The 23653-nt window shown below is 48.6% G+C and overlaps 10 protein-coding genes across 10 annotated transcripts; 6 read left to right on the forward strand and 4 right to left on the reverse strand.

Annotated features, from left to right (window-relative positions):
• The first annotated feature begins 70 nt into the window (after nt 1-70).
• FOBCDRAFT_234109 (uncharacterized protein) lies at nt 71-1014 on the forward strand. The gene is made up of 3 exons (XM_059609956.1): nt 71-310; nt 362-839; nt 987-1014. The coding sequence occupies exons 1-2, from the start codon at nt 208-210 to the stop codon at nt 826-828; spliced, it is 570 nt and encodes a 189-aa protein (XP_059468151.1). The 5' UTR covers nt 71-207; the 3' UTR covers nt 829-839; nt 987-1014.
• A 172-nt stretch (nt 1015-1186) lies between these two features.
• Nucleotides 1187-2088, forward strand: FOBCDRAFT_171439 (ADP-ribosylation factor 1-like protein). Its single transcript, XM_059608471.1, has 4 exons — nt 1187-1437; nt 1487-1731; nt 1782-1853; nt 1909-2088. The coding sequence occupies exons 1-4, from the start codon at nt 1302-1304 to the stop codon at nt 1996-1998; spliced, it is 543 nt and encodes a 180-aa protein (XP_059468152.1). The 5' UTR covers nt 1187-1301; the 3' UTR covers nt 1999-2088.
• Nucleotides 2089-2145: 57 nt separating this feature from the next.
• On the forward strand, nt 2146-2878 carry FOBCDRAFT_234112 (transmembrane proteins 14C-domain-containing protein). The gene is made up of 3 exons (XM_059609957.1): nt 2146-2305; nt 2368-2460; nt 2509-2878. The coding sequence occupies exons 1-3, from the start codon at nt 2269-2271 to the stop codon at nt 2703-2705; spliced, it is 327 nt and encodes a 108-aa protein (XP_059468153.1). The 5' UTR covers nt 2146-2268; the 3' UTR covers nt 2706-2878.
• Nucleotides 2879-3206: 328 nt separating this feature from the next.
• Nucleotides 3207-5630, forward strand: FOBCDRAFT_254389 (uncharacterized protein; the record flags this gene model as incomplete). The annotated part of the gene is made up of 6 exons (XM_031193328.3): nt 3207-3477; nt 3529-3836; nt 4168-4204; nt 4246-4370; nt 4523-5258; nt 5320-5630. Exons 1-6 carry the CDS (start codon nt 3219-3221, stop codon nt 5628-5630), a joined length of 1776 nt encoding a protein of 591 aa, XP_031029949.3. The 5' UTR covers nt 3207-3218.
• Nucleotides 5631-6825: 1195 nt separating this feature from the next.
• Nucleotides 6826-8467, forward strand: FOBCDRAFT_234116 (secretory lipase-domain-containing protein). Its single transcript, XM_031193329.3, has one exon. The coding sequence runs from the start codon at nt 6990-6992 to the stop codon at nt 8334-8336; it is 1347 nt and encodes a 448-aa protein (XP_031029950.2). The 5' UTR covers nt 6826-6989; the 3' UTR covers nt 8337-8467.
• An 85-nt stretch (nt 8468-8552) lies between these two features.
• FOBCDRAFT_245737 (uncharacterized protein) lies at nt 8553-9380 on the reverse strand (the record flags this gene model as incomplete). Its single annotated transcript, XM_031193330.2, has 1 exon — nt 8553-9380. The coding sequence occupies one exon, from the start codon at nt 9378-9380 to the stop codon at nt 8553-8555; it is 828 nt and encodes a 275-aa protein (XP_031029951.2).
• Nucleotides 9381-11139: 1759 nt separating this feature from the next.
• Nucleotides 11140-12935, forward strand: FOBCDRAFT_149045 (major facilitator superfamily domain-containing protein; the record flags this gene model as incomplete). Its single annotated transcript, XM_059608301.1, has 7 exons — nt 11140-11308; nt 11456-11514; nt 11561-11726; nt 11781-11893; nt 11940-11999; nt 12047-12301; nt 12348-12935. The coding sequence occupies 7 exons, from the start codon at nt 11140-11142 to the stop codon at nt 12933-12935; spliced, it is 1410 nt and encodes a 469-aa protein (XP_059466353.1).
• Nucleotides 12936-13106: 171 nt separating this feature from the next.
• On the reverse strand, nt 13107-18306 carry FOBCDRAFT_254391 (major facilitator superfamily domain-containing protein; the record flags this gene model as incomplete). Its single annotated transcript, XM_059611117.1, has 9 exons — nt 13107-14008; nt 14061-14619; nt 14667-14767; nt 15108-15226; nt 15294-15853; nt 15888-16321; nt 16512-16555; nt 16964-18036; nt 18094-18306. 9 exons carry the CDS (start codon nt 18304-18306, stop codon nt 13107-13109), a joined length of 4005 nt encoding a protein of 1334 aa, XP_059468154.1.
• A 955-nt stretch (nt 18307-19261) lies between these two features.
• Nucleotides 19262-20868, reverse strand: FOBCDRAFT_324678 (chromate transporter-domain-containing protein; the record flags this gene model as incomplete). Its single annotated transcript, XM_031193335.2, has 4 exons — nt 19262-20417; nt 20474-20595; nt 20647-20694; nt 20746-20868. 4 exons carry the CDS (start codon nt 20866-20868, stop codon nt 19262-19264), a joined length of 1449 nt encoding a protein of 482 aa, XP_031029956.2.
• Nucleotides 20869-21358: 490 nt separating this feature from the next.
• Nucleotides 21359-23456, reverse strand: FOBCDRAFT_245741 (heterokaryon incompatibility protein-domain-containing protein; the record flags this gene model as incomplete). Its single annotated transcript, XM_054707779.2, has 6 exons — nt 21359-21851; nt 21993-22506; nt 22548-22711; nt 22741-22835; nt 22878-23176; nt 23243-23456. 6 exons carry the CDS (start codon nt 23454-23456, stop codon nt 21359-21361), a joined length of 1779 nt encoding a protein of 592 aa, XP_054563754.2.
• Between the last annotated feature and the right edge of the window lie 197 nt (nt 23457-23653).

Consider the following 23653-nt stretch of genomic DNA (forward strand, 5'->3'; position numbering starts at 1 on the left):
TGCCAAATCCCCATGTAATCCTGATTATCATTTCCTAGCATGGAATGGCACATGTGACCCTGCCCAGCCTCTATCCCTCGAGCATCTAAAATGACCCAAAACTAATTTTTTTCCCCATTTTCTTATTCCTGACATATCCATCACATCACATGGCATTTTCGAATGCCTATTGTTACGTCCCCATTTGGGCGCGTTCACAGCTAGGACATGCCTGAACAGCAACAGCAAGGCCGTCAGCAAAACACCAACCTTTTGATCCACGATATGTTCCGCGGCGGCGACGACACAACCGTTCACTGGGAACCAACTTGTAAGAAACCACAAAAGCAAATCGCCGTCGTCCCATAGCTGACAAGTTCAGCTCACCCAGTTGCTGTCGCGTGGCCTGTAAAATGTCTTGTGTCTCGTGAAGCCAAGCGCCACTGTATAACACAACAAGATGTAAACAACCTCGTGGACTTTGACAGCCTTGAATACGCGGGTGAGATCAAGGATCGGCTCGTCTGTCCCATATGCATTGGCATTTTTGTAACTCCAATAATGACGCCCTGCGGACACCTTTTCTGTCTGGAGTGCATACAGAAGCATCATAGAACACGCCAGCGCTGTCCGCTGGATAGGAGGAGGCTTCAGGCGAACAGAATACGACTTGCCAAGGGCGTAATGGATGAGGTTGGAGGCTTACATGTGCTGTGCCCTAACTCCAAGCTTGGATGTACCTGTGAGATGAGGCGGGATTGCTTGGTCCAGCATTTGTTATCCTGTTACTATACGGCTAATACCATACCGGCAAGGAGTAAATCACAAATAAATACAGTTGTTCCCTGACACAAACCTTTGTAAGTGGTATCATTCTACACGCCTCTTTCTTTCTCCCAGTGGGATCGGTGAAAACATTTCGAGTTAGTGTCACTACATAGTTGTCTTTGGTTTCTGCAGAGGGCGGCTTTTACGAACGCGAATCAAACAGTGCTAACGACAAGTTGTTCATTACTCTTTGTGATGACAATTTTTACAAGGATTGAATGGACACAAACTCAATAAATTCCCGTAGAGCAACCCCCGAATATTGCAATGACATTGACCCACTGTAATACTCATCTTCCTCTACGAAGTAAGTGGTTACAGTGGCTGAGCAGTTAGATTCCCGCTTACTTGCGGGCCTGCTGATGCCTGGTGATATCTTCTTCAAAAGACAACCTGGCCCTTCAGTACTGAGCGAACACAGCTTTGTGATATGTTTCTGACAACGAATCCTTACGTATATTACGAACCATCATTTCTCAGTGACAAAACTTGTCATGGGCGCTACAGTCTCTCAGCTATGGGCTCCAGAGCCAATTGCAATTGGGTTCATTGGTCTTCGCTCAGCGGGCAAAACGACGATTGTGCACAAACTAAGCGGGAACCAAGAGCCAGCGATGCCATCTGTCGAAAGCGAGTCTCCCTTTCCTACGAGTGGGAGTCATCATACTGACATCAATAGCTGTCGAGATCACTCCTGTGTTCCAGGGAAACCAACAGTTCAAACTCTTCGACTACGCTGGAAACCCTCACTGGAGGCCATGTTGGAGAAGTTTCATGTCCAGGCTCCGAGGCGTCGTGTTTGTTATTGACAGCACAGACAGGGAGGCTCTACAGGAAGTAAAAGTGGAATTGGTCGGATTGTTCAAGGAAGAAATGCTTGGACAGCAGCCATTTTTGGTGCTTGCTAATAAGCAGGATGATCCAGTGAGAGAAGCATCCTGACATGTGTCATCTTGGGAACTGACATGAGACAGAAAGCCATGAGCGCCGCGGAATTGGCTGAATATCTCGATATACAACAATATCTTGACAAATCATCGAAATGCGTTAGTACCAGCCTTGCATCGCACTTTAAAGCTGATGCTAACGCGTGATTTACAGCGCGTTCAGCCCACGAGTGCCTTGACCGGGGAAGGGTTGGCTGCGGGTCTGGATTGGGTGCGAAACGCATTAAGAGAGCATCGCGAATGATGTATCTCACTAAAATACTGTTGATGTAAGGATATTTAGGAGGTGCCTTTTATTTCATCATTCAGAGAATCACGATGTCGTGATAACCCATTATCGATACGCGACCGCGTTCGCCAGATAACATTCGGAACCGCATTTTTCCGGGCTTATCGTGTCCATTTGTCAGCCAGTCTCGAAGATCAGCCCACCAAATGCCGCTGATGCCGACAAGCCTCATCAACCCAAAAGCTTGTTTCCAGTGTATCATTGATCGCCATTGACGTCGCAAAAATGGCTGAGCACCCTTCATTCACTCTCGCCGGTCTTCGTAAGTCACCCCACGACCTCACCATGTGATCTGTACCCCAATTGACCATCCTTCATCTGCAGTTGCCGCTGGCGGTACAGCTGGCTACATCCGCACTCGCTCTACGCCTTCTCTCGTCGCTGGTCTTGGTCTCGGTGTCTCATACGCATATGCTGGTAAGTGCTCCTCTTGCTTACGAGGTGTCTAATGCTGACAAGATGCAGGCTACCTTCTCAAAACCAACAAGGACTACGGATCTGAGCTTGCTCTCGCCAACAGTGTCCTCTTGACCGGCTCAGCTGTGCCTAGAATCATCAAGACTGGTGGCCGAGCTCCCGTACCGCTTCTTCTTGGTGCTGCGGGCGGACTTGCGACATATTACTACCAGAAGAAGTTCCGTGAGTTTCGGTATGGAGTCTGAGAACGTTGAGCATTGGTGGATCGATGGAGCAGTGGCAAAGAACAATATCTCATTGTAGAATACTGTACGATATAGACAATCTGTCCCAGGAATCATGTAGTTTATGTAAGATCCAAGAGACTATTGATGGTTGGCACAGAACAGAAATAATAATACATGCTGTGAATCTTAAACAACGTGACTCGGGGTTATCAACGAAGTCCTGTAATACACTCCGTAATTTCCGGAATGAGAAGTGCCTGTGCGATATGGGTATTACATCGTCATCCTCTATGCAGAGTTTGACCACGCTTCTCAAGGTTTCAGCGCGTGCGTTCAGATGGTTACCCTACGCTAGCCAAAAATAGCTCAGATGTGTAGGCCGAAACTCACACTAACCTAAGCAAGAAGTTGTAAGTCTTGGCATTCCATGGTGCTTAGTAACTAACGAAACATACACTCCGCCTCCAGTGATCAAACATTCCGTCGACCCAACTTCTCATCTCCCGGACTGTACTGAGAATTAGAACCAAAATGCCGCGTAACTTCCAATTCGTCACCATCTCTAACCCAACAGAGCCTGTCCCCTCTCATGTCCGGAGCTTAACTCGCTCCCATGCGGTTCGGCAAAGACATGCCAAGGAGAGAAGACTACGAATGCAGAAACACCAGGAAGACATGTCCAGAAATGCGGAGAGAACTTCTTTGAACAAGCTCCTTGGCTATGGCCGTGATCCATTTGACGCCCTTCCGAAACAACTCTTGTCTCATGAGAACTTTCTTCTCGACCATTGTATGTTCGTCCCTTCGTTCATGCCCACCACTAACAATACTTACTCTGCAGATGTCCGTGTCGTCGTTCCACATAACGTCAAGACATGCCGTCTCTTTAACCAGATGAAAGACCATGAAGCAAAAGTAATGCGCGATTGGGTCGGTCTCGCCATTACAGACAGCGATCTTCTATGCTCCATAATTTTCCTTGGCGCATGCCGTCACATCCTCATCAGCAATCCCAAGTCTGGTTTGACTCAGGTCGCATTACAGTACAAATACAACGGCCTCAAGGCACTGCGCCATGCTGTTAGTGGTGCTTCACCGACTGTTAGTGAGTTGACTATTGCAAAAGCTTGTGCTATGGCTTTGGATGAGGTAAGTTTTGTGCTATGTGAAGAGGTTTCGTCTAATAGATGAGCAGGTTAACTTTGGTGAGGCTACTGTTGCGAGACAGCATATTCAGGGTGTGTTTGCGATGATAGAAGCTGCGGGGGGTTCTCAGTGTCTTGATGGGACGGGACTGCTGAAGCGCATGTATTTTAGATTTCTCGAAATGCGGGAAGGTCCAGAGCTACAGTTACCAAAGGGTATTGCTTACTCCAGCCACTGCTGGTAAGGCACCGTAGAACGCATGAATCAAGTCTTTGCGTCAGCTTATGTTGAAAATACATATAATTACAACAGACAGTCTTGCTGCGACATGTAGTCTTCTCTGCAATTTCGTATCAGTGGTCCTAACGGTTGTTAGTGTCCACTTTGCCAAGCCTTATGACTTCCTATTCAGGTAGAGAATGCCGGCACCGAGAATATGACCAACAACACATATCAGTTCAGGCCATTCACAAGATCATTTCTATTCTTTTGGTTTCGGTGAGCATGTTTCCCTCATTATCAAGCATCAGCTGGTTTGTAAGCTCTCTCATGAGAGCTGAATGGCATGGTGACATGTCCTGTCCCTTCTCAGCTCTTGCAAGCTTATATATATGTATATCGATGCGCCACTTGAACTCGTCCCTCTCAAACTCACAACTCACATAACCTTCTCATCTTTCATAAACCAGTCTATCACCATGTCTTCACCTCCAACTGCCATTCCCACCGGCTCCTGGGTCCTCGTCACAGGTGCTACAGGCTTTGTCGCCAGCCACGTTACCCGTCAGCTTCTCCAGCGAGGCTACAAGGTCCGAGGCACAGTTCGTGACCAAGCCAAAGCCCGATGGCTCATTGATGATCACTTCAAGTCTTATGTCGACAGTGGCTCCTATGAGCTCGTCACTGTTCCTGATCTATCTGCTGCTGGAGCTTTTGACGAGGCAGTAAAGGGTGTCTCGGCCGTTGCTCACATCGCAAGTGTCCTTGACTTTGATCCCAACCCCAACAATGTCGTTCCCCAGACTGTCGCGGGAGTAACCTCTGTCCTCGAAAGTGCATCCAAAGAGTCATCTGTCACCCGCTTTGTCTTCACTAGCTCCATCGTCGCAGCAGTCTTCCCTACGGCTGACCAAGACGGTGTCGTCGACCGCAATTCGTGGAACGAATTTGCTGTCAAAGAGGCCTGGGCTCCTCCGCCTTATGAGCCCTCGCGTGCAATGCTAGTCTATGCTGCTAGTAAGGTCGCTGCAGAACAAGCACTATGGAAATACGTCGACGAGAACAAGCCCCAGTTTGTGACCAATGTCGTCAGCCCTTCAGGTATCTTGGGCGAGCCGCTTCACGAGAGACATGCAACTTCATATGGGAACTGGATCTATTCTCTCTTCACCGAGAAGAGGGAGATGATTGACACGTTCCAAACCGGTAGGTTCCATTCATCAACCCAAACCCCTCCCTCACAACACACTAACACTTAACTACCAAGCATTCTTTGTCGATGTCCAAGATGTCGCCCTCATCCACGTCGCTGCCCTCCTGGATCCCGACGTCAAGGATGCGCGCCTCCAGACGTGGGGCCACAAAGCTCACTGGAACGATTTCTTGCCCATTCTGCGGGAGCTTCGACCGCAGAGAAAGTTTATTCCTGATTACCCTGAGACGTTCTACCTCAAGCTCTCGACTGACCAGTCTGAGTCCGTTGCTCTCTTGAAGAAGTGGGCTGGTCAGGATGGCTGGAAGCCTCTGAGGCAAATCATTGCAGAGGCCATCAACAACCCCTGCTGGAAGACTGAGTAGAAACCTTATGAGATGCGGCGGGACTTCTAGGTCGTAAGAAATTTGTGGAATGCACTTTGAGAATATTTATGAGCTTAGAATAGAGATGTTATGGAGAACTTCCAACCAGTTCCACTTCCCATCCAGTGTCACGAACCACTTTTTACAACTTTCAATGACTTGATATCGACAGGTAGGTGTGTGAAAAAGTCAAGCTATCATGCGCTTTCTACAGATGAATGGAAATTGTGCCTCTTTATCTAAGTTAGGACAGGCTTATGTTCAAAGCACAACATGTCGCAAATTATAAAGTAGGAAGTATAGGCATGAGGTCTGCATCGAGATAGCTTGAGTAAGAAATTCTGCATAAACTACCGGGTAGGCCAATCAGACGACAGAATAAGACAGTCATTAACGCTAACCTCTTGACAAGAAAAGATGCCGAAAACGCGGGAGTTAGCTATAGGACTAACGCACCTAACAGCCCATTATCTGCACCCAAACTTTCATTGGCGCACAAGGTTACTAGGTCCATTGCGTCATCAATGATACAGTGCCATTGAGGTCAATTAAACTCTACAGATCAGAGTGGGATTTACTGGTTACTCTACAACCTTTTACTGTAAGATGAAAGTTTCCGAAGCTTTGGGTCAGTCCCTCATCTACATTTGCACATGTACTTTCTGCCAATTCACAAATCGGGCAGCTGAATCGTTGGATTGAAACCCCGCAATTGACGATGGAGCTAACGATGCCAACGCACAAAACGCACGCACGCGTAACGGGCGACGCCATTACTGGAGAGGAAGCCGATGAACTTTGTTAAATGGTGTATGCCACTTCAAGGTTCAACTTTCCAGCCTTGGCCTAACACCGTCGCCTGTTTGGGCCATGCCTCTCAACAGTGGCTTCACCCATCTCCATCACCATCTCAATATCACCAAGACAAAAACACTGCCCAGCAACAGCCCAGTAAGTATTTCTCCGCTAAAACATCACAAGGCACATCTCCCATCCAACGTCATCCTCGGAAACAAAAATAAACCCTTCCCTCCGTCGGAGTCTGTACCTACCCTTGCCTCAACCCCGCAACTCCAACGGAAAACCGGACCAATCTTGCGGACTTTAGCTCCTCTAATTGGTCACGTCGGACAAGCTAATTCGTCCAGCCACCAAACACTCATCGTCATGACTGCCAAACTAGGCTGTGAACTATCGAAATGGCATCTTCCAAGCCTTTTTGAACCATGTTTTCTGGGCGCGGCTGACGGAAGCCTCGGCTCGGCGTCATACGTAATGTGATGTGGAATTGAGTTAAAAAGACAGTACTTCGCCGTTGCCCAAGGGTTAGACTGGCGGTCAATTACATCATACTTCACAATGGCTCTTCATCGTGTCCTCGCTCTTTTGAGTCTTTGGCTAGGCCTGGCTGCTGCTGCTCAAGGCCATATTTACAAACGAGCTGTTTCTTCTGAACCTCTCCCACCCAGCGAGGATCCATGGTACACAGCTCCAGAAGGCTATGAGAATAAAGAGCCCGGCACTGTTCTTCGTCTACGTCCTGCACCGGGAAACCTGACTCGCATCACTGGAAACAGCTCTGCGACGTATAATATTCTGTACCGCACTACAGACAGCCAGTACAAGCCAACATGGGCCGTCACAACGCTCTTTGTGCCTAAGCTTGGGGCCAACACCACTGCTGCGACCCTGTTCAACCAGAGCGCTTTGCTCTCATACCAAGTTCCCTATGATTCAGCGGATGTGGATGCTAGCCCCAGTTACGCAGTGTACTCCGCCGATGGCGTCAGCAGTCTCGAGCTTTTCAACGCTGCTCTAGGTCTTGGCGTGTTTCTCAGCGTTCCTGACTACGAAGGTCCTCTTGCGTCGTTCACAGCAGGTGTCATCTCGGGCCACGCTACACTCGACTCAATCCGCGCTGTTGTCTCTCTCGGTCTAGGTCTGAACACAACAAACCCTCGCGTCGCCCTGTGGGGATACTCTGGTGGCGCGTTGGCTAGTGAATGGGCTTCTGAACTTGCTGTGCAATATGCGCCTGACCTTCAAGACACAGTCGTTGGTGCTGCGCTTGGTGGCTTGACACCTAATGTTACTGCTGTCTTGGATGCTATTTCCGGCAAAGACGCTGCTGGTCTTGCTCCAAGTTCCATCCTCGGATTGACGAGCCAGTATCCTGACGTGCAAAAGTACGTTCTCTCGCAATTGAAGACGTCCGGAGAAAACAACAAGACTGCCTTCCTAGCTGCCGAGAACTACACCCTCGCTGAAGCAGGCGCTGCATTTGCGGGAGTCGATATATTTGACTTTTTCAAGGACGGCGAGAAATTATTCCGCGATCCTCGCGTTCAGCGCATCGTCAACCGCGATGGTATAATGGGCTACCACGGTGTTCCCCAATGGCCCATCTTTGCGTACCAGGGTGTACATGATGAGATCAGCCCTATTGCCAACACAGATAAGCTCATTGAGCGATACTGTGGTGTAGGGGCTAATATCTTGTATCAACGAAATACTGTTGGTACGCACTCGCAGAACTTTGTGCTTAATGCTGCTACGGCTATTCAGTGGTTGGCTACTGTTTTGACGGGGCAGTATGACAAGGCGTACAAGACGGAGGGATGTACTATTCAGAATGTTACGAGGAACAGTACTGCTCTTCCGTTGAGGAAGAGAGGTATGCCTATGAGGGTTTATGATTTGTGGTAATGGGCTATGATGGTTATGATGCTTGGGTCTGGTGCTGATATGACGGTGTTCTGGGTTGAGATCGATTGCTTGCTTTACATAATGTCGTATAATGTTCTATCAGTACATATTAATGCTATTTCTATTTTGGGGGCTTTCTATACTACCTGTGAATACTGTCGAGAGGCCGCTAGATGCTTAAGGACAACCAGCACTCTCATGATTTTGACATCACCCTTACCAGGCATAAAAGACAACAGCAACAGCAAGAAACCCAACAAGATAAGGTCCAAGAACCCCCATCGAGACCCTCATAAGCTTCGCCATGAGCCTCTCCATATCCTCACTATGCGTCTTCCGATCATTAACCCTAGGAAACTCAACGTCCGGTACATCCTTCCCCAAAAACTCACAAAGCGGTTCCCATCCATCACCAAGCGAATACTCCAACCGTCTCTCATTCGGTACGGCTTCCCGAACCTTGCTATAAAATTCCTCATACGCATGCCTTGCAATAGCGGGCGTAATGGCCCCCACAGAGTACTCATCCACAGAGAAGAAACCGGCGAGAACCTTCCTCATGGCATGCAAGGCTCGAAAACGCAAAACATACCACGTCAAGAACTTTTGAAGCCAGGTTGCCTCAAACACAGAGACCAATATCTCCGAATGAAACGACGGCCACCAATCTTCGAATTTCCTCTGGACAATGACAACTTTTGCATCGGGATACACCTTGATGAGCTCCAAAGTAAACGTCGACGCTATATCAGTAGCAACATCGTAATCACCCCATAAGCTCTGCCAATCCTCTCTGGTGAAACCTGGGCGAGGACCGTTGTGAGTGTAGTCTGGGAGATGGATAAGGTGAGGAAAGGTAGCTTCCGCTGCTTGCTCGAGTTTCCCCCAGGGTTCGTGCCATTCGTTGTGTAGAGCGTGATGGGCTTTGTAGCCAAGGATGCGGTATGCTGCGGCCATGGACGCTGTTCCTGTGCGGTAAAGACCCGCGTGGATGATTTTTATGCCGTCCTTTGGCGGGCTGCTTCTGGCAGTGAGGGACGCCATTCCGACCCGGTAAGAGAAAAAGAGTTAAAGCTGAGAAGTGCACAGGGCTGAAAGAATGATAAGCTCAGTGGGTGAGGATCATAGCGTAGCGTTGAGGGAAGAGTATAGTCTCCGTGTCAGTCGGGTTTATGTAAGATTATGAGTAGGCAATGGATTCTGGAACGAACTCTGAGAATCTCACTTCCACCGGACTGATTGCCCGTCGGAAACAGCACTGTATGCCGGTTTGAAGATATTACGTCCGTCCGAATGAATACGTGTTCTGTACTTTCGTGTACGGTTTCCCAACATCGTTTCCCCGCAACGTGTAACGTACCGGGTTCCCAGATGAACAAAGTTTTCGGCATATCGTATAAGGTTTCAATATCATTTCCTATCTCGTTGCCACAGCAGTAGCACTCCGTGAGTTATTCTCATTCTAGAAAGAAATTGAAACCGATTAGTCGTCTGAAAACTACAGAGTAGTATTTGGTATGTTGATAATAGTTAGCTTGGCCTAGCTATGATATGTTGCACGGATATAAAGGGCTTCGGTAGTGTAAGGTGAAGAGGGGTTAACCACACGATGTATTTAGTCTGGAAATAAACCGCATTTAGAAAGGCTCAAAAACTAGTAATTGGTTATCCTTCCATAAACAGATATACAAAACCACTGCTTGAATCGTGATGATGGCAACATCTCTATCGCGGTCTATGACCTCTCGGCGAAGGAGAAGAAGTCTTAACAAAACGAGTAACAACATGTAACTGCGTCGATACCCTATACCAGTCAAGTATCAGCTGGCAATCACGAAGGTATACTTGAATTAATAGTCATCCTTAAACGTGAAATAGTAGGATCTCGAGGCACGGGGGCTCGACATGCGTGCGCTCTTGGCCGAGCTTGATTCCAAGTAAAATACGAGACCATACATATGTTCTATACCTAATGTTTACGGTTTTATTCGTGATTCGAAATGGATGGGGTGGCCAACTGATGTCTGTAGGTTGGCGGAAGAATAAAATATTGAACCTGATATACTTTCCAGGGCTGCTCGCGGCATTAATCCGAGATCTATTCCGATTTGTTCTGCCGCTTTGCTATCTCCTCCAGTCTCATTCGTTCAATTCAATATAGACGTCAAAAGTCCAATGTTGGAAGTCTTTGCTCTACTCTGATATTCCACTGAAATCCCACGTTCTTGGTTCCCCACGCTACCCCAAGTGGGTAAGCCAAGCCGTTATCACAAACACTCCCATTGGCCCGTTTGAGATCACGACAGAGGCTACTAACATGGCGACATGTCAACTTCACGTCTCAAAGACAAACACTTCACCAAAATGGTGATGTCATGGAAGTGACAAAGTACCGGCAGTGGTTCATTCTACGCGTCAACGTCATGTTTGGGTCGTTTGGGGAAAATGCTCCGATCGATGCATCTAGATTGTGCATCCATCACTGTACTCTAATACCTCTGTGCATCGCTCTTAATTATAGAAAGAGCAAGAGTTGTTGCAGATCCTGTCGAGGTACTTTTGATGCGGTAGTGGCTAATGTGAGAGTGGATGTACCGCTACTTATGTGTATCGACGTTGCATCGAAATGACAAGTTGAAATGGATGAAACCTCATGAAGATCTGAACAAGGGACGTATGGTGCAATAACACTAGACTGAGACACCATTCTCACCCCGCAAGCATATTTATTCGACAAGTTGCACCCTAACTTTCAAGTTCCTGACAATTTATCTCATAGAATCTCGAGACGCGGTTCTACACGATGGCCGCTGACCTGAAGAACGATTCGCCGCCGGACCTCAGTGATGAGGCCGGCACAGTCGACTCTAGCTCGCCAATAAATGAGAAGGCACTGCTTCGCAAACTTGACTTAAAGCTTCTGCCGGCAGTTGGGATTCTGTATCTGCTGTCGTTCTTGGACCGCAGCAATGGTATGGATGATCGCAACAGAACGGCGTGATGTCGAGCTGACATAAACGGATAGTTGGCAATGCTCGCATTGAAGGAATGATTGACGATCTTCATATGTGTAAGATCAACAAGTGCATGCCTGGAAACTGGATTCTGACATTTGACAGCGGGTAATGAGTATCTCACCGGACTAACGCTATACTTTATCGGTTATGTTCTCTTCGAAGTTCGCCGCCCATCATTGCCTCCAAGCATGTATCTGACAGCTCCAGATCCCCTGCAATATTATCCTCAAGCGAACTACGCCACGGCTTTGGCTTCCAACACTCACCGTGGCCTGGGGTATTGTCGCCACTCTGCTCGGTATCGTGCAGAACAAGACGGGTTTCTTCATTGCTCGATTCTTCCTGGGTGTAACTGAGAGCGGATTGTTTCCCGGTAGGTTCACTTGTGAGGGCTTCTGTTTGGAATAATTGTATTGATGGTGAACAGGTGTTGTGTACTACTTCTCGATGTGGTATAAGCGACGCGAGCGACAATATCGTATCTCGCTGTTCTTCAGCGCTGCATCACTCGCTGGTGCCTTTGGTGGTATCTTGGCATATGTAAGTCAACTTGACTTCATTCAGGCAGCTAGACTAATGGAATCAGGGGATTGGTAAGATGGCAGGTGTCGTCTGGGATAATGGCTGGCGATGGATCTTCATCTTGGTAAGCCGCTTCGCCAACATTCCCCAGGTCAAGCTGACGATAAGCAGGAAGGTATCGCCACAGTAGTAGTCGCCGTCGCGGCATACTGGTTCATCGAAAACTACCCCGATACATCAAAGTTCCTCACAAAATCGGAGCGCTCCTTCATTCATGAACGCCTGCATGCAGACAGTGACGCGATTCGGGAAGAGAAGTTTAGCTGGGCTGCCGTACGTGAGGCATTCCGTGATCCAAGTTGCTGGCTCTATGGGCTGGGCTTTCACACTATGAGTCTACCGCTGTACACCCTTTCGCTTTTCCTGGTAAGACACCTTGCTCTTAGGTTAGAAGTCCTACTAACAGAATTAGCCGACCATTATTAAGGACCTGGGATACAAAGCAGCAGTCGCACAGCTCTTGACAATCCCGCCATACGCCGTCGCCTTTGTTACAACTCTAGGCGTCGCTATCGCCTCTGAGAAACTCGCTAAACGTGCCGTCTTCATCGCGGGTTCCGCTGGTGTCGCAGCAATTGGCTACATCATCCTTCTCGCCAATACCAACCCCACGGCTAGACCTGGAGTCTCGTACGTTGGAACTTTCTTCGCCGCAGCCGGAATCTACCCTGCTACTGCTCTTGTCCTCAGTTGGCCAGCCATCAACGTGTCTGGACAGACGAAGCGCGCTATCGCGAATGCTATGCAAATCAGTATTGGAAATCTTGGTGCCGTCATGGGAACGCAGCTGTATCGATCTGGTGATGGGCCTCGATTCGTAGTTGGGCACTCCATGGCTTTAGGATATCTTATTGCTAATATTGTGGTTGTCAGTATACTTGGTTGGAGATTGAAGAAGCAGAATGTTGCTCGGGCGGCGGTGAGTGAGGAGATTAAGCACGTTGGAGAGGTGGAGGACTGGAGAGGCGACACTGATCCCCGATGGAGGTTTGAGTATTAACTTGAACCGAGAGGCAAGAGAATAATGTGGAATATGGCGGTGGGTGGCTTCAAGAATGGTTTATGGGAGTAATGATGATCAGACAAAAAGTATGTAAATTGCCGGTACCAAATGCCAATACCCTCCAGCGCCCTACGTAGCATCATGCTCTCTCCACCAAGCCACTCGTCCCTACAGGCTCGACGTCGCCCTTGCTCTCAGGCTAGCGCCAACCTTCCACAACAATAACGGTGCAGCCAACTCAAGCGCCAACTCCGCAAACGCCATCGCACTGTTTCCCCATCCATACCCAAGCGCAGCATACATCTTTGGCGTAAACAGCGGGAACAAGAAAGCAGCTAAACTGCGAGGAAACTGCTGCGCCGCGATAGCACTTGAAGTATGATCCGGATAAGCATCGATCAAGTACGCTTGTAACGGCATACCAGAGATCTGCATGCCGAACATGGTGATGAACATGGCTACATCGACCCATGCCCAGTGAGCTCTGAACTCAGCGCACCAGCCATAGACGATGAAGCCAATTGGCGCGATGAATGCGCCCATTGCCATCAGTGGTACTCTGTTTTCTGGTAAATGCTGGCCATTGCGACGCTCGGTTCTGCGAAACCAGTAGTCCATCAACGGAGCACCGAGTTGTGATCCTGCTAGTTCACCCAAGGCACAAGAGATGTAGTGCAAACCACTTATCTCAACAGATTGTCCGTAATGCTGTGCCCAAACCTCTGCGAAGCTTGAGAGCACGATATACAAAAGACCATAGCCGATAGCGGAGATAACAGCCGCCACTTGGATGATGGGGTGGAATGCTAGAAGACGAAGGGGACGGGTCATAGCTTGAGTTAGGGCCTTTCTCAAAGTATGTCCCTCTTGTGTGCGTTCTGCGTAGGTGTAATATGGCTGACCCGTCTCTTTACGCAATTTCTTAGCCCGCTTTTTGAGAATTGCAGGGGCATATGTCTCGCGGAACGTGGTGAAAGAGATAGCAGCCATGGCGACTTGGAACATTGACGTCGACCAGAACATCCATCGCCATGAAATTCTATCAGTCATGAAACCGCCAATAATTGGGCCTTTTATAAGAGTTAACAACGTGATGTTCAAGGGAATGAGGTTTAGATTTACCGGTTGCGGCGCCGATGAGAGGAATGACAGAGTACCATCCAAGAGACTTGCCACGTTGGTCAGGACGCCAGATATCACCTAAAACCCCACCTCCAAGTGCATAAACAGCACTTGCGCCAAAGCCAGCGAGGAAGCGAGTACCGATAAGCATCTCCTTACTATTTGCAAATCCGCATGCGAGATTCCAGACAAGGAACCAAATATTAGAAACATGAAGAATGGTCCTCCGCCCATAAACCTCAGACAAGGGTCCAATGACAAGAGGACCAAAGGCAGTTGCTAAAAGGTAGATACTCAGGGCCATGACGGATTGGGTAGCTGTCATGTCGAGGTCTTTGGCGATGACGGAGAGCGCGGGTGCCATTACTGTTGAAACGAGAATGCGGTTGAAGCCTGTTATGGAGATGACGTTTGTTACAGCCCATTTTCGTTTTTCTGGCCAGTTCTTGGGGTTATCGCTGTCGAGTTCATTGAAGGCGACGAGGTATGGATCTGCTCGGGTACTGTTGAGTACACCAAGCTCAGTATCGAGAACGGGTTCTTTCATGTCGGTAGTCATCTTGTATCAAGAAGAAAAGCATAAATAGCACGCTCAATTGAAGATACGTTGCTAACTTGAAGGTATTTATACCCCGCATCACACGCAAAATTCACAGCCGGAGTCCGATTCCTCCTGGAAAGGTAGTGCTTACGGAGGTAGCGCGGAGCTATCGGTCGTGATGTCTGATTATCAGATCCTTCTTATCAGATCGGCAAATTAGCGGCGTTACTTCCGTCACCAAGCGAACCAATGTGAGAGAAAGTGGCTTGCTGAAACCTTGCAATTGCTGGGGTTGAATGACTCAACGTGTGAAGGATTCGAGGCTAAAAACAAAAGAACCCGACTGATCCGAGGCAAAGCTGAAACCGGAAGGCGGAATGCTCATGTTTGACGAAATTGTTCAGAGAACATGAATGATATGCACTGTTATGTGAAGTTTGTCATGTCATTTACGCTGTAGTAGTAACTATTGGTTTACTTCAACGCCTCCAGTTCCTTTTTCTCACTATCTCCCAACAGTCCCAAGGCCTCACGACGAGTTGGCGCCGATGCATCAAAGTACGGCTTCTCCGCCAAAGAAGTCACACGCGTACCGTGTCGCGGCTCGCGTCCGCTATAATCCCAGCTGGCGTTATGAATAGTAATACTGTCTCCGTTAGCTTCAATCAAGCTCTTGTCTCCAGGACACTCACCGATTGTCCCAAAGCGCTGAAGTTCTTGGTGTCCACTTGAAGCGCACTTGGATATCGACATTTTGCTCATAGACATCATACAGGTAATTGAGAATGACATCGCTCTCCGCTCTATCAAGACCGACAATTCGATCCGTCATTGCGCGGTTCACCCAAAGAGCTTTCCAGCCTGTAGCAGGATGAACGCGAACGATGGGATGAACACGCTCAATATACTTTGGACCTTGTTCGGGGTGATCACGGTCCAGGTAGGGATGAGCAGAGCGGTAAACAGCTTCCCGGCCATCAATGATCTTACGGAACTCTGGGGACAGCTTCTCGTATGCAGCGTAGCCTGAAGCCCACAGAGTATCTCCGCCGACAGATGGGATAGTATCGTTGTGAAGATGCGTGATGCCTGCTGGCTGCTTCTCGTGCACTAGATCTGTGTGCCAGCGAGATGCACCACCAGGTTGACGGAAACTGGCTGGGCGCTCTGTGGCCATGAGATCGGGCCAGAGGACGCTTACACCTGGAACGCCAGGGACGTGAGGGACTTGGGGCTGTGGCTGCGTCAGAACCTGTTATGATGAGGATTGGATAGGTGTCACTTACATGAACTTCAACTTCACCGTACCATTCTCCAAGCTCCTTCTGCTGCTGCGGCGAAAGGTCCTGATCTCTGAAAAACACAACACTTCGCTCCGCAATAAGCAAAGCCAGTTCATCTCGCTGCTGATTAGTGAGATCCTTCAACTGAAGACCCTCAATCTCAGTTCCGATGTATGCAGTCAGATCAGTGACTTTAGTCGCAGCGGACAAAAGGCTCTTCTTAGACTTGTCAGCTCGAGCGCCTGCATCGATGTGATCGCGAGGCTTGTCTCGAATCTTGTAGACATCATCAAGATACAAGGGGCGAGAAGGACGATAGGGATAGCCTTTGGAGAGGTCTATACCCGATTTCTCCAGACGCTGTTTGGCTGGGTCGGGGATTTTGAGAGTGTCTTTGATGGGTTCGGCGACATCCTTGATGCTGGGGTCAATTGGGGCTGGGACCATTTTGGACTAATTGGGCTCAGGATTCTTATTTGATGATTCAATCTTGCAACTTGCGATTGATTCTCTGGAATTGTAGCAGCATACAGCATCTTGATATACAACAATCATCCCCTCACTACTGTTGCAATGACCCCAACTCGGCCAGTCACGCCATGATGGCACACAATGACCAAGACTTACTGCGACAAACCTCATTGGCCAGCATTCGACATGCGATATGCAAACTGATTGCAACATAAATAATTATCCAATCTATTTCGTGAAAGATCGCGCAATAGAGGGATCTTGACTCAAAGCGGAAATAAGAGCACCTCGTTTGCAAGCTGATGGTGTCGTGTAATTGAAGATTTGTAAGACTCGGACGAGATATCGACCCCTCATTTCGTTACGTTGCTGACGAATTAACTATGGCAGTCGCTAGTTGTCCGCTGTTTATAACCGATAAGAGAGATCTTGGCGTTGCAGCTGCAAGTTAACCTTTGCTCTGGTTGAACTAGTCTATCGACTACACTCACCCATCAAGTGACCGAGCTGCAGTGTATAGCACAACATACAGAGGTATAACGGAGACACCGTTGATAAGATAAATAGGAATTCACATTAGACATAGACTCTAGACTTTGAGCTCTTACAACTTCGCTCGCGGAACGGCAGCAAGCTCCTGACTCTCACTACTCCTCCAAACGGCCGCCGCCTTGGGCTTACTATCCTTCCACTGCCACTTCGACTGACTCTGCTTCTCCTCCACAAGCAACTTATGCACAAACTTTCCGAAAATCGGCAACATCTTGAACCCATGGCCACTATCGCCACTTAACACCGCCAAAGTCGCATTAGTACCGGGAACGTAGTCAATGATGAAATCCGAATCATCTGTGTCAGCGAACCAGCACAGATGCTGGTCAATCAAAGGACGGTCTGCGAGTTGGGGAAAGACTTCTTTGAGAAGAAGGCGGATGTGCGTTTCGTCCTCGAGAGGCATGAATTGTGAATCTGCTAGTTCGGGGAAGGGAATAGAGAGACCGTCTTTGGAGAAGGAGTAGTTTGTGAAAGCACCGCCCATGTGGCAGAATTTGAGCTTCTTGGTTTTGAGATCGGGTTCGAAGAAGAAGGCAAGGTCGCGGACGTTGGTGACGGGGATGCCCTTGAGTTCGGCGGCTTCTTGGTCTGTGAGCTGGATGTGCGCGACACCCCATGCACGACCTGTCATTTGCTTTCCAATACGGGGAAGAATGTTGGCGGCATCAGCACCCAGAGCCACGATAGTCTTGTCCGCTGAGTGGATTGTACCCCCGCGCGTTCTGGCACCGATGCACTTCGTCCCCTCTCGACTTGAAGCATACAATAGCGACTCAACTTCACCATCCTTGGTTCCGAGATGAAACTTCACACCAAGCTTGACGCACTGCTCATACACAGCTCTCAAGGCGTTAGCGGAGTGGCCGTAACCAGCGAGTTTGTTGTGATATCCAGTAAAGCCAGTAAGCGGGCCGCTGAACTTGGGGACGAGCTTCTTGATCTCCTTGCTGCTATTCACACGGGTGGTTTGGCCATTGAATGCTGGATTCTTCTGGAGTGATTGGAAGTAGCTCTCCACTGCTCCTTTGGTATTCTGTGCGGCCTTGCCGGAAGTGACGTTGAGAAAGCCGGTTTGATGGTAATGAGGAGCGTACAGCGGATCAGACTGCCATTTTCGAATCGCGTCCTACAAGTTATTGTTGAGTATGGAATTCAAGTCCAAACTGCAAGGTAACCGACTTACAAGAGCTAGTTGGGTGTAAAAGTCATCGGCGTACTCGGCACGGATGACCTTGTTCAGATCATAAGCCGCGGAGAAGCGACTCGGCACGTCGACATCTTTCTCGAGAATTGTGATGTTCTTGTAGCCCTTTTGAGCCAGTTCAAATGCTGTGGCCAACCCGAAACAGCCGCCTCCGAGGATGAGGATCGATTGGTTTGTGTTTTCTGTAGACATTTTGCCAGATTATAAGGTTTGCTGACGGTGATGGGGCGGAGTGCTCCGGTGAGTGGCCAATCGTCAACTCGATTCCAAAGCTTCTACTGAAATACAAAAGCGATTATAATTATGTATTGCAGTAAAAACAAAGGAGAAGATGGACGAAGGGTATGGCTGCATTTAAAAACCTCCAAGCCATCAATTGTTCTGGAAGAATGGCTAGCAAGCCCGCATCGGGTCGTCATCCGATATCGCCAAACAAACATCACGGCATCATCTGGTTGGATAAGATAACGAATTTTGGAGACGAGCTCCTCACGAGGACCACAGAATTCGTTAGCGTAGCCGCCGCAAAAGATACACCGTCCGCCACCAAAGATAACTCAACCTCCACTTCTTCCCCGCTTCATCGGTGTCTACCCCGGATTATGGGCATCATGTGGTCTATGGGTCTGGGAATATGGCATTGGGATACTACACCGGTGGAATTAAAGATGTATCTCTGAGGCTTATCTAATGCCATTGAAGATATGTTATGATGTGTGAGAAACCACCTAATGCTAAGGTCTGCTTTTGAGAGTCGAGGCATTATCTTTCGCCAATTGCTATATTTGGACAGTTCATCTCACCGCATGCAATGCTGGTTCGAAACACATGGAGCTTACGCATTTGGAAACTCTTTGCTGTCTCTGATTGTCTGCGGTTTCGTTGCCGAGAGCCGGTCAGGACTGAAACTTTGGGTCCAAGCCTTGTATCACGGAAGCCATCCCGAGCCGTCGCCGCTCGGCCCCACTAGAGCATGATGCCTTCATATCTCTATCGTACCATATTGATCTGCGACTTCTGAACTTTATATTCATCGTTTACATAATGGCTCAACACCTCAGTTTCCTCTGTCGATAAATGTCTAATTGGCGACTCCATGTCGGACCTCGCCGGTGCAAATGTTTACTCCCGGGTAGTTGAACCCAACTCATGCTGTAACAATGCCATACCTCAGTAACCCCAACGAAGCACCAAGTAGAATCGCCAACGGCGGTGCGACACCAAAGAATCGTCCCCCCACAAAAGCCGTTGCAGTAACAACAACCCACCAAGGATCGTCAGCAAGACTCTTGCCAGACTGGAAGCCCTGATCTATATATCCAACCTGCCAAATCCTATAGACAGCCGTGTAGATCAATCCAACAGCACCGGCATTGATGCCTCGCACCGCAGACTTAACCCAGCGTCGAGATCTCAAAACTCCCCATACACCCATTGTTCCATGAACGAGAACCATACCGGGGACAAATATACCGAGGTAGGCAATCAGCGCTCCCGCAATGGCAGGATATCCATTGTTCGCAGCTGTAAGGCCACCCAGGAACACAGCAAAGTTAAAGTTTGGTCCAGGGAAAGCTTGGGCTATAGCTAGACCAATGAGAAAGTCACGCGGTGTAACCCAACCCTCAGCGACGATGTACTCGCGAAGCAGGGGAATGACGACAGGACCACCTCCAAAGATGATAGTCCCAGCGAGATACAAATTTGCAAAGAGCTTGTAGAGGAGTGGTGTATCGGTCAGTGTGGCTCGTAGGACAATGACGACGATGAAGCTGACAAGGAACACTGCGATGATCGCGGTGCCGGATTTCCATGAGAAGTTGAGGCGATATTCCTGGGGTACGACTCTAGGTTCGCCATCTCTCTGCTCGGTAGATTCCTGTTCGCGAAGAGCAACTGTTGAACTATTGACGTTGCCCGTTCCGTTCTCAGCGCCCTGGATGTTCTCATTTCCGGTAGGCCTTCCTCTTCTCACCCGAAGAATAGTGTTCTTGACAGCTCGAACCGGACGGCGTAGCCAGCGGTAGTCGTAAATGACAATGCAACATCCGCCTGCAACAATGAGCGCAGGGAAGTACCAGAGAGCATTATACAGCATTCCGGCAGCGGCTGTGATTGACAAGACCAGTCTAGTAGGTTGATCCGTGATTGCTTTGTCTGAAAGCTCAACTGCTGCTAAGGCGATGATCCCGACTGTCGCGGCGTTCAGACCTGATAGGAGGGCGTATACCGCGCGAGGTAGGGTGTCGCCGATGTTGGAGACGCCAATTGAGAGGCCAAACATGCCAAAGCAACCGGGTAAGCTGTTCGTGGGGAATTAGTTTGGTACAGGGTTTCATGACCTGGATCGCGAACTTACCTCCAAATAAGAAACGCAAAGATAGCTTCGAGTACTCCGCTATGGATCAAGTTGATGCAGTACAGCATCTTGGTGCTTCCCGGACCGGAGAGGGCCTGAGCGACGCTGAACAGCTCTTGGTACTGTTCGTGTCTGTTAGTCTTTGTTCAATTTGCAGGGCGACGCAAACCTACAATTTGCTCATCGATCCAAGCCAATTTGTTAACGAATTTATCATGGAACTTGTTTCGTCAGTAAAAGCACGCAAAATCGCAAGGGTGAGTGTTTCTAACAATCTTGAAGTGGACAGGCGGTCCACCAAATGAAGTGAAGCCGAGATGCCAATTGACCTTCAGCGTCTGCAGACCGCGATCTGCGGCTCTACGCACGGCGTTTTCCCAGCCGCCGACGACCATTTCGAACTCTTTGAGCTAGCACCAGAGCCTCAATTGATGTATTTGGAGGATGCAATGGGATAAGTGACTCATGCAATGGCGATTTAAGCTTCATTTTAACTTCTGGCGGTCACGTCATTGGATCTAAACCTCTTTCAACTCTTGGCCGCGATTGACCAATTATCGTGAGGGAGTGCCAGAGACCTGTTCTCTCACCGTGATAATAATTGACCTTGCAATCTTGAGCCAGTATCGATAAATGAATTTTTTATTGCTAATGTTAGTTTTCTTGGCGACGGTCGGCCAATGGTGAGATACCGCTTGCGCACGTGGAATGACCCTGGAGGGCATCTCTCGACGCACAAGTTCACCAACTGTTTCCAAATCCTTATGTATTATCATGAGCAAGATAACTAATAAAAACAGGATTGAACTTTCGCTGCAAGTCATCAAAGCAGTATCCCTAACGAGACTCCCCTCTACATTCTCCAAATTCATTAACAACGTCTTCCTATATCAACCGAAATCTCTGTATCGGCGCGCCCCTGTCCTTCAACCTATGCTCTGACATCCGTGGGTCGTAAATTCTTTCGTTCTCCATGTAATCCTCATATTCATACTTATGTACCCAAAAAGGAACGTATTTCCCATCGATTGCAGCTGCACGCTCGGTAAACTCAGCGGGAAACTGAACCCCGTCAAGCCGTGGATCCGAAAAGGTTAGAGGCTCACCCTCTCTCCAAAACGCAAGAGTCTGTGTGTTGATACGCCACAATTTCTGCCAGCCACGAAAGTCATCCCCGAGTAAGGCCTGGCCGTCAGAAGATCCCGGATGATAGCACGGTCCAACAACCTTGTAGGATCCATCTTCTGGCTGAGGGCGGAGAATCAAGTTGCTGGACAGGCCAAGAAGAGTTACTATTATATCGCCGTCGCAGCTGTCTAAAAGGACGCACGCGAGGGCCCCATGGCGAGTTTTTGTGCAAGCGGTTGCCGCAGCACTCCTGTGACTATATAGTATACTGAAATAATCGTCCGAGATGGCGTTGCCTGTAATCCACTGACTTATCATTTGTCGTCCAATTTCCAGGGAGATTGTTATTCAAGAAGGCGTAGAATCAGTTCTTAATGTACTATGATCCCACAGGTTACCAAATGTCATCATGACTATCATCTCGTCGAGGCATTTATCGTCTCGATGAAAGTCATCATTGCCTGTGAGATTTCCGAACACCTTTAGAACATTGGTGATGTAGTCCTCTACTAGTTCATAATTTTCTGTCGGGGGTAGATCCATTATACTGCTGCATATTTCATCACAAGAAACGCCCACTACCTCTAATACTCCAGACTTTATTAACCTCGCTGAAGCGGCAGATCTTGCACTTGCGTTGCTGAAGAGCTGTAGGAGGCCCAAGGGTTTTTGTAAGTCCACAACCCAGTTGGGAGATATGGTCGAGTTACAGAGTTCCAGAAATTGAAGATTTCGTCCCTGCTTCAGGTGAGTGATGGAGGCTGAAGCCACAATTTGCCTAGCAGACTTGGTGTAGTCTACAGGGATTGATCGGGTAGCATCAGGTTCGAGAAACCCTCGAAGCGCATAGAGTTTGTCCCGACTATCAGAGCAATCATAAAGTTTCGTCGCGACAACAGAAAAACCTAGTCGGTATTGTCCCCGCCCATCAGCTCAGCGGTCCTACTACTCACAGCCTTGTTACAAAAAACCTTGATATTTGTGGTTTGCCTGGCCAGATCAACAAAGAACGGTTGTGATGCCGAAGATTTATTCAAAGATATGAACATGGCCGCTTCAATAAACTTATTCCATAGCATTTCATCGTCGCCCAACCTCACATCGAGGTTTCTTGATTTGCCAAGACTATTTCCTGGTACGTCCAAAGACGTCGGAACCAGTATACGGCCAATAGTTGCTCAAATGCAAGCCACTGGTCCTGGGTATGCGGGAGAGGCCCTTTGAAATCGATCTCCTACAGACTTCCGTTCTTTGTTGGGGCAAAATTGGGAGCTACTCCTTCATACGAGGAAATGTCTATGGCTGGAGACGAGAGTTGGTTTCTCACCCAACGCATAGTTCCCATGGCTGTAGTGCTCCAGGGCGCTGCAGGACCTAGCCAGACAATGACTCTTCGGGAAAATTGATACAAATCTGCCATGCGCTGAACCTGAGCAGAGCGCTCTGCGACTTCCTTTTGATTGATACAGATAGAGTCGCACCATAGTAACCGTTTACAGTAACGGTATTGTAAAGCCCGCAAAGCAGAGGCCAGGTTCGGTCCAATATCAAGATGCCCAGAGTGAATACCAAAGGCTGTAAGGCTGAATTTCCGGTAGCTGGAGCTGTCCGGCTCTGGCGCCGGACGTGGCTGTTTCTTACCCTTTCGCCATTTCGTCTTGAGTTTGACGGATTGAGGATGAGACTGATCGCCCCAGCAGTAAGACAGAGCCTCGTAATTTGGGACTTCATCGTCTTTAGGCGACAATTTCCTTTGCAAGAGGGTCCCAGTAAGGGGATCTTCTGGCAAACCGGGTTGCAGTACCAGAAGCCGCAGCTCTGAGGGTAGTAACAGAGGATATTGGAAGGGTGACATTATCTTGATAAATCTGAGTGTTGATCGATTGAGAGAAGATCAATCAATGGAGGTTTATAGTTGACAATGGGACCAGTGCCATAAAAAGACGTGGCAGTCAGCCGCAGCAGCTGCATGCACAGCGCTGCATGAATTGCAAGTTGAGAACATTAAGCGCCTGAAATTTGGGAAGAGTGACATAACGTTTCAGTTCTGAC

Source organism: Fusarium oxysporum, chromosome XII, assembly GCF_013085055.1.
Source record: "Fusarium oxysporum Fo47 chromosome XII, complete sequence".
Lineage (NCBI taxonomy): Eukaryota > Fungi > Ascomycota > Sordariomycetes > Hypocreales > Nectriaceae > Fusarium > Fusarium oxysporum.

Excerpts from the sequence above, each read along its gene's own strand:
- FOBCDRAFT_234109 (XM_059609956.1), top strand. The coding sequence starts at position 208 with ATGCCTGAACAGCAACAGCAAGGCCGTCAGCAAAACACCAACCTTTTG. Across the intron at positions 311-361 it reads CGTTCACTGGGAACCAACTT|CTCACCCAGTTGCTGTCGCG; the intron begins GTAAGAAACCAC and ends TGACAAGTTCAG.
- FOBCDRAFT_171439 (XM_059608471.1), top strand. The coding sequence starts at position 1,302 with ATGGGCGCTACAGTCTCTCAGCTATGGGCTCCAGAGCCAATTGCAATT. Across the intron at positions 1,438-1,486 it reads AGCGATGCCATCTGTCGAAA|CTGTCGAGATCACTCCTGTG; the intron begins GCGAGTCTCCCT and ends TGACATCAATAG. Across the intron at positions 1,854-1,908 it reads TTGACAAATCATCGAAATGC|CGCGTTCAGCCCACGAGTGC; the intron begins GTTAGTACCAGC and ends CGTGATTTACAG.
- FOBCDRAFT_234112 (XM_059609957.1), top strand. The coding sequence starts at position 2,269 with ATGGCTGAGCACCCTTCATTCACTCTCGCCGGTCTTC. Across the intron at positions 2,306-2,367 it reads ATTCACTCTCGCCGGTCTTC|TTGCCGCTGGCGGTACAGCT; the intron begins GTAAGTCACCCC and ends CTTCATCTGCAG. Across the intron at positions 2,461-2,508 it reads TGTCTCATACGCATATGCTG|GCTACCTTCTCAAAACCAAC; the intron begins GTAAGTGCTCCT and ends GACAAGATGCAG.
- FOBCDRAFT_234116 (XM_031193329.3), top strand. The coding sequence starts at position 6,990 with ATGGCTCTTCATCGTGTCCTCGCTCTTTTGAGTCTTTGGCTAGGCCTG.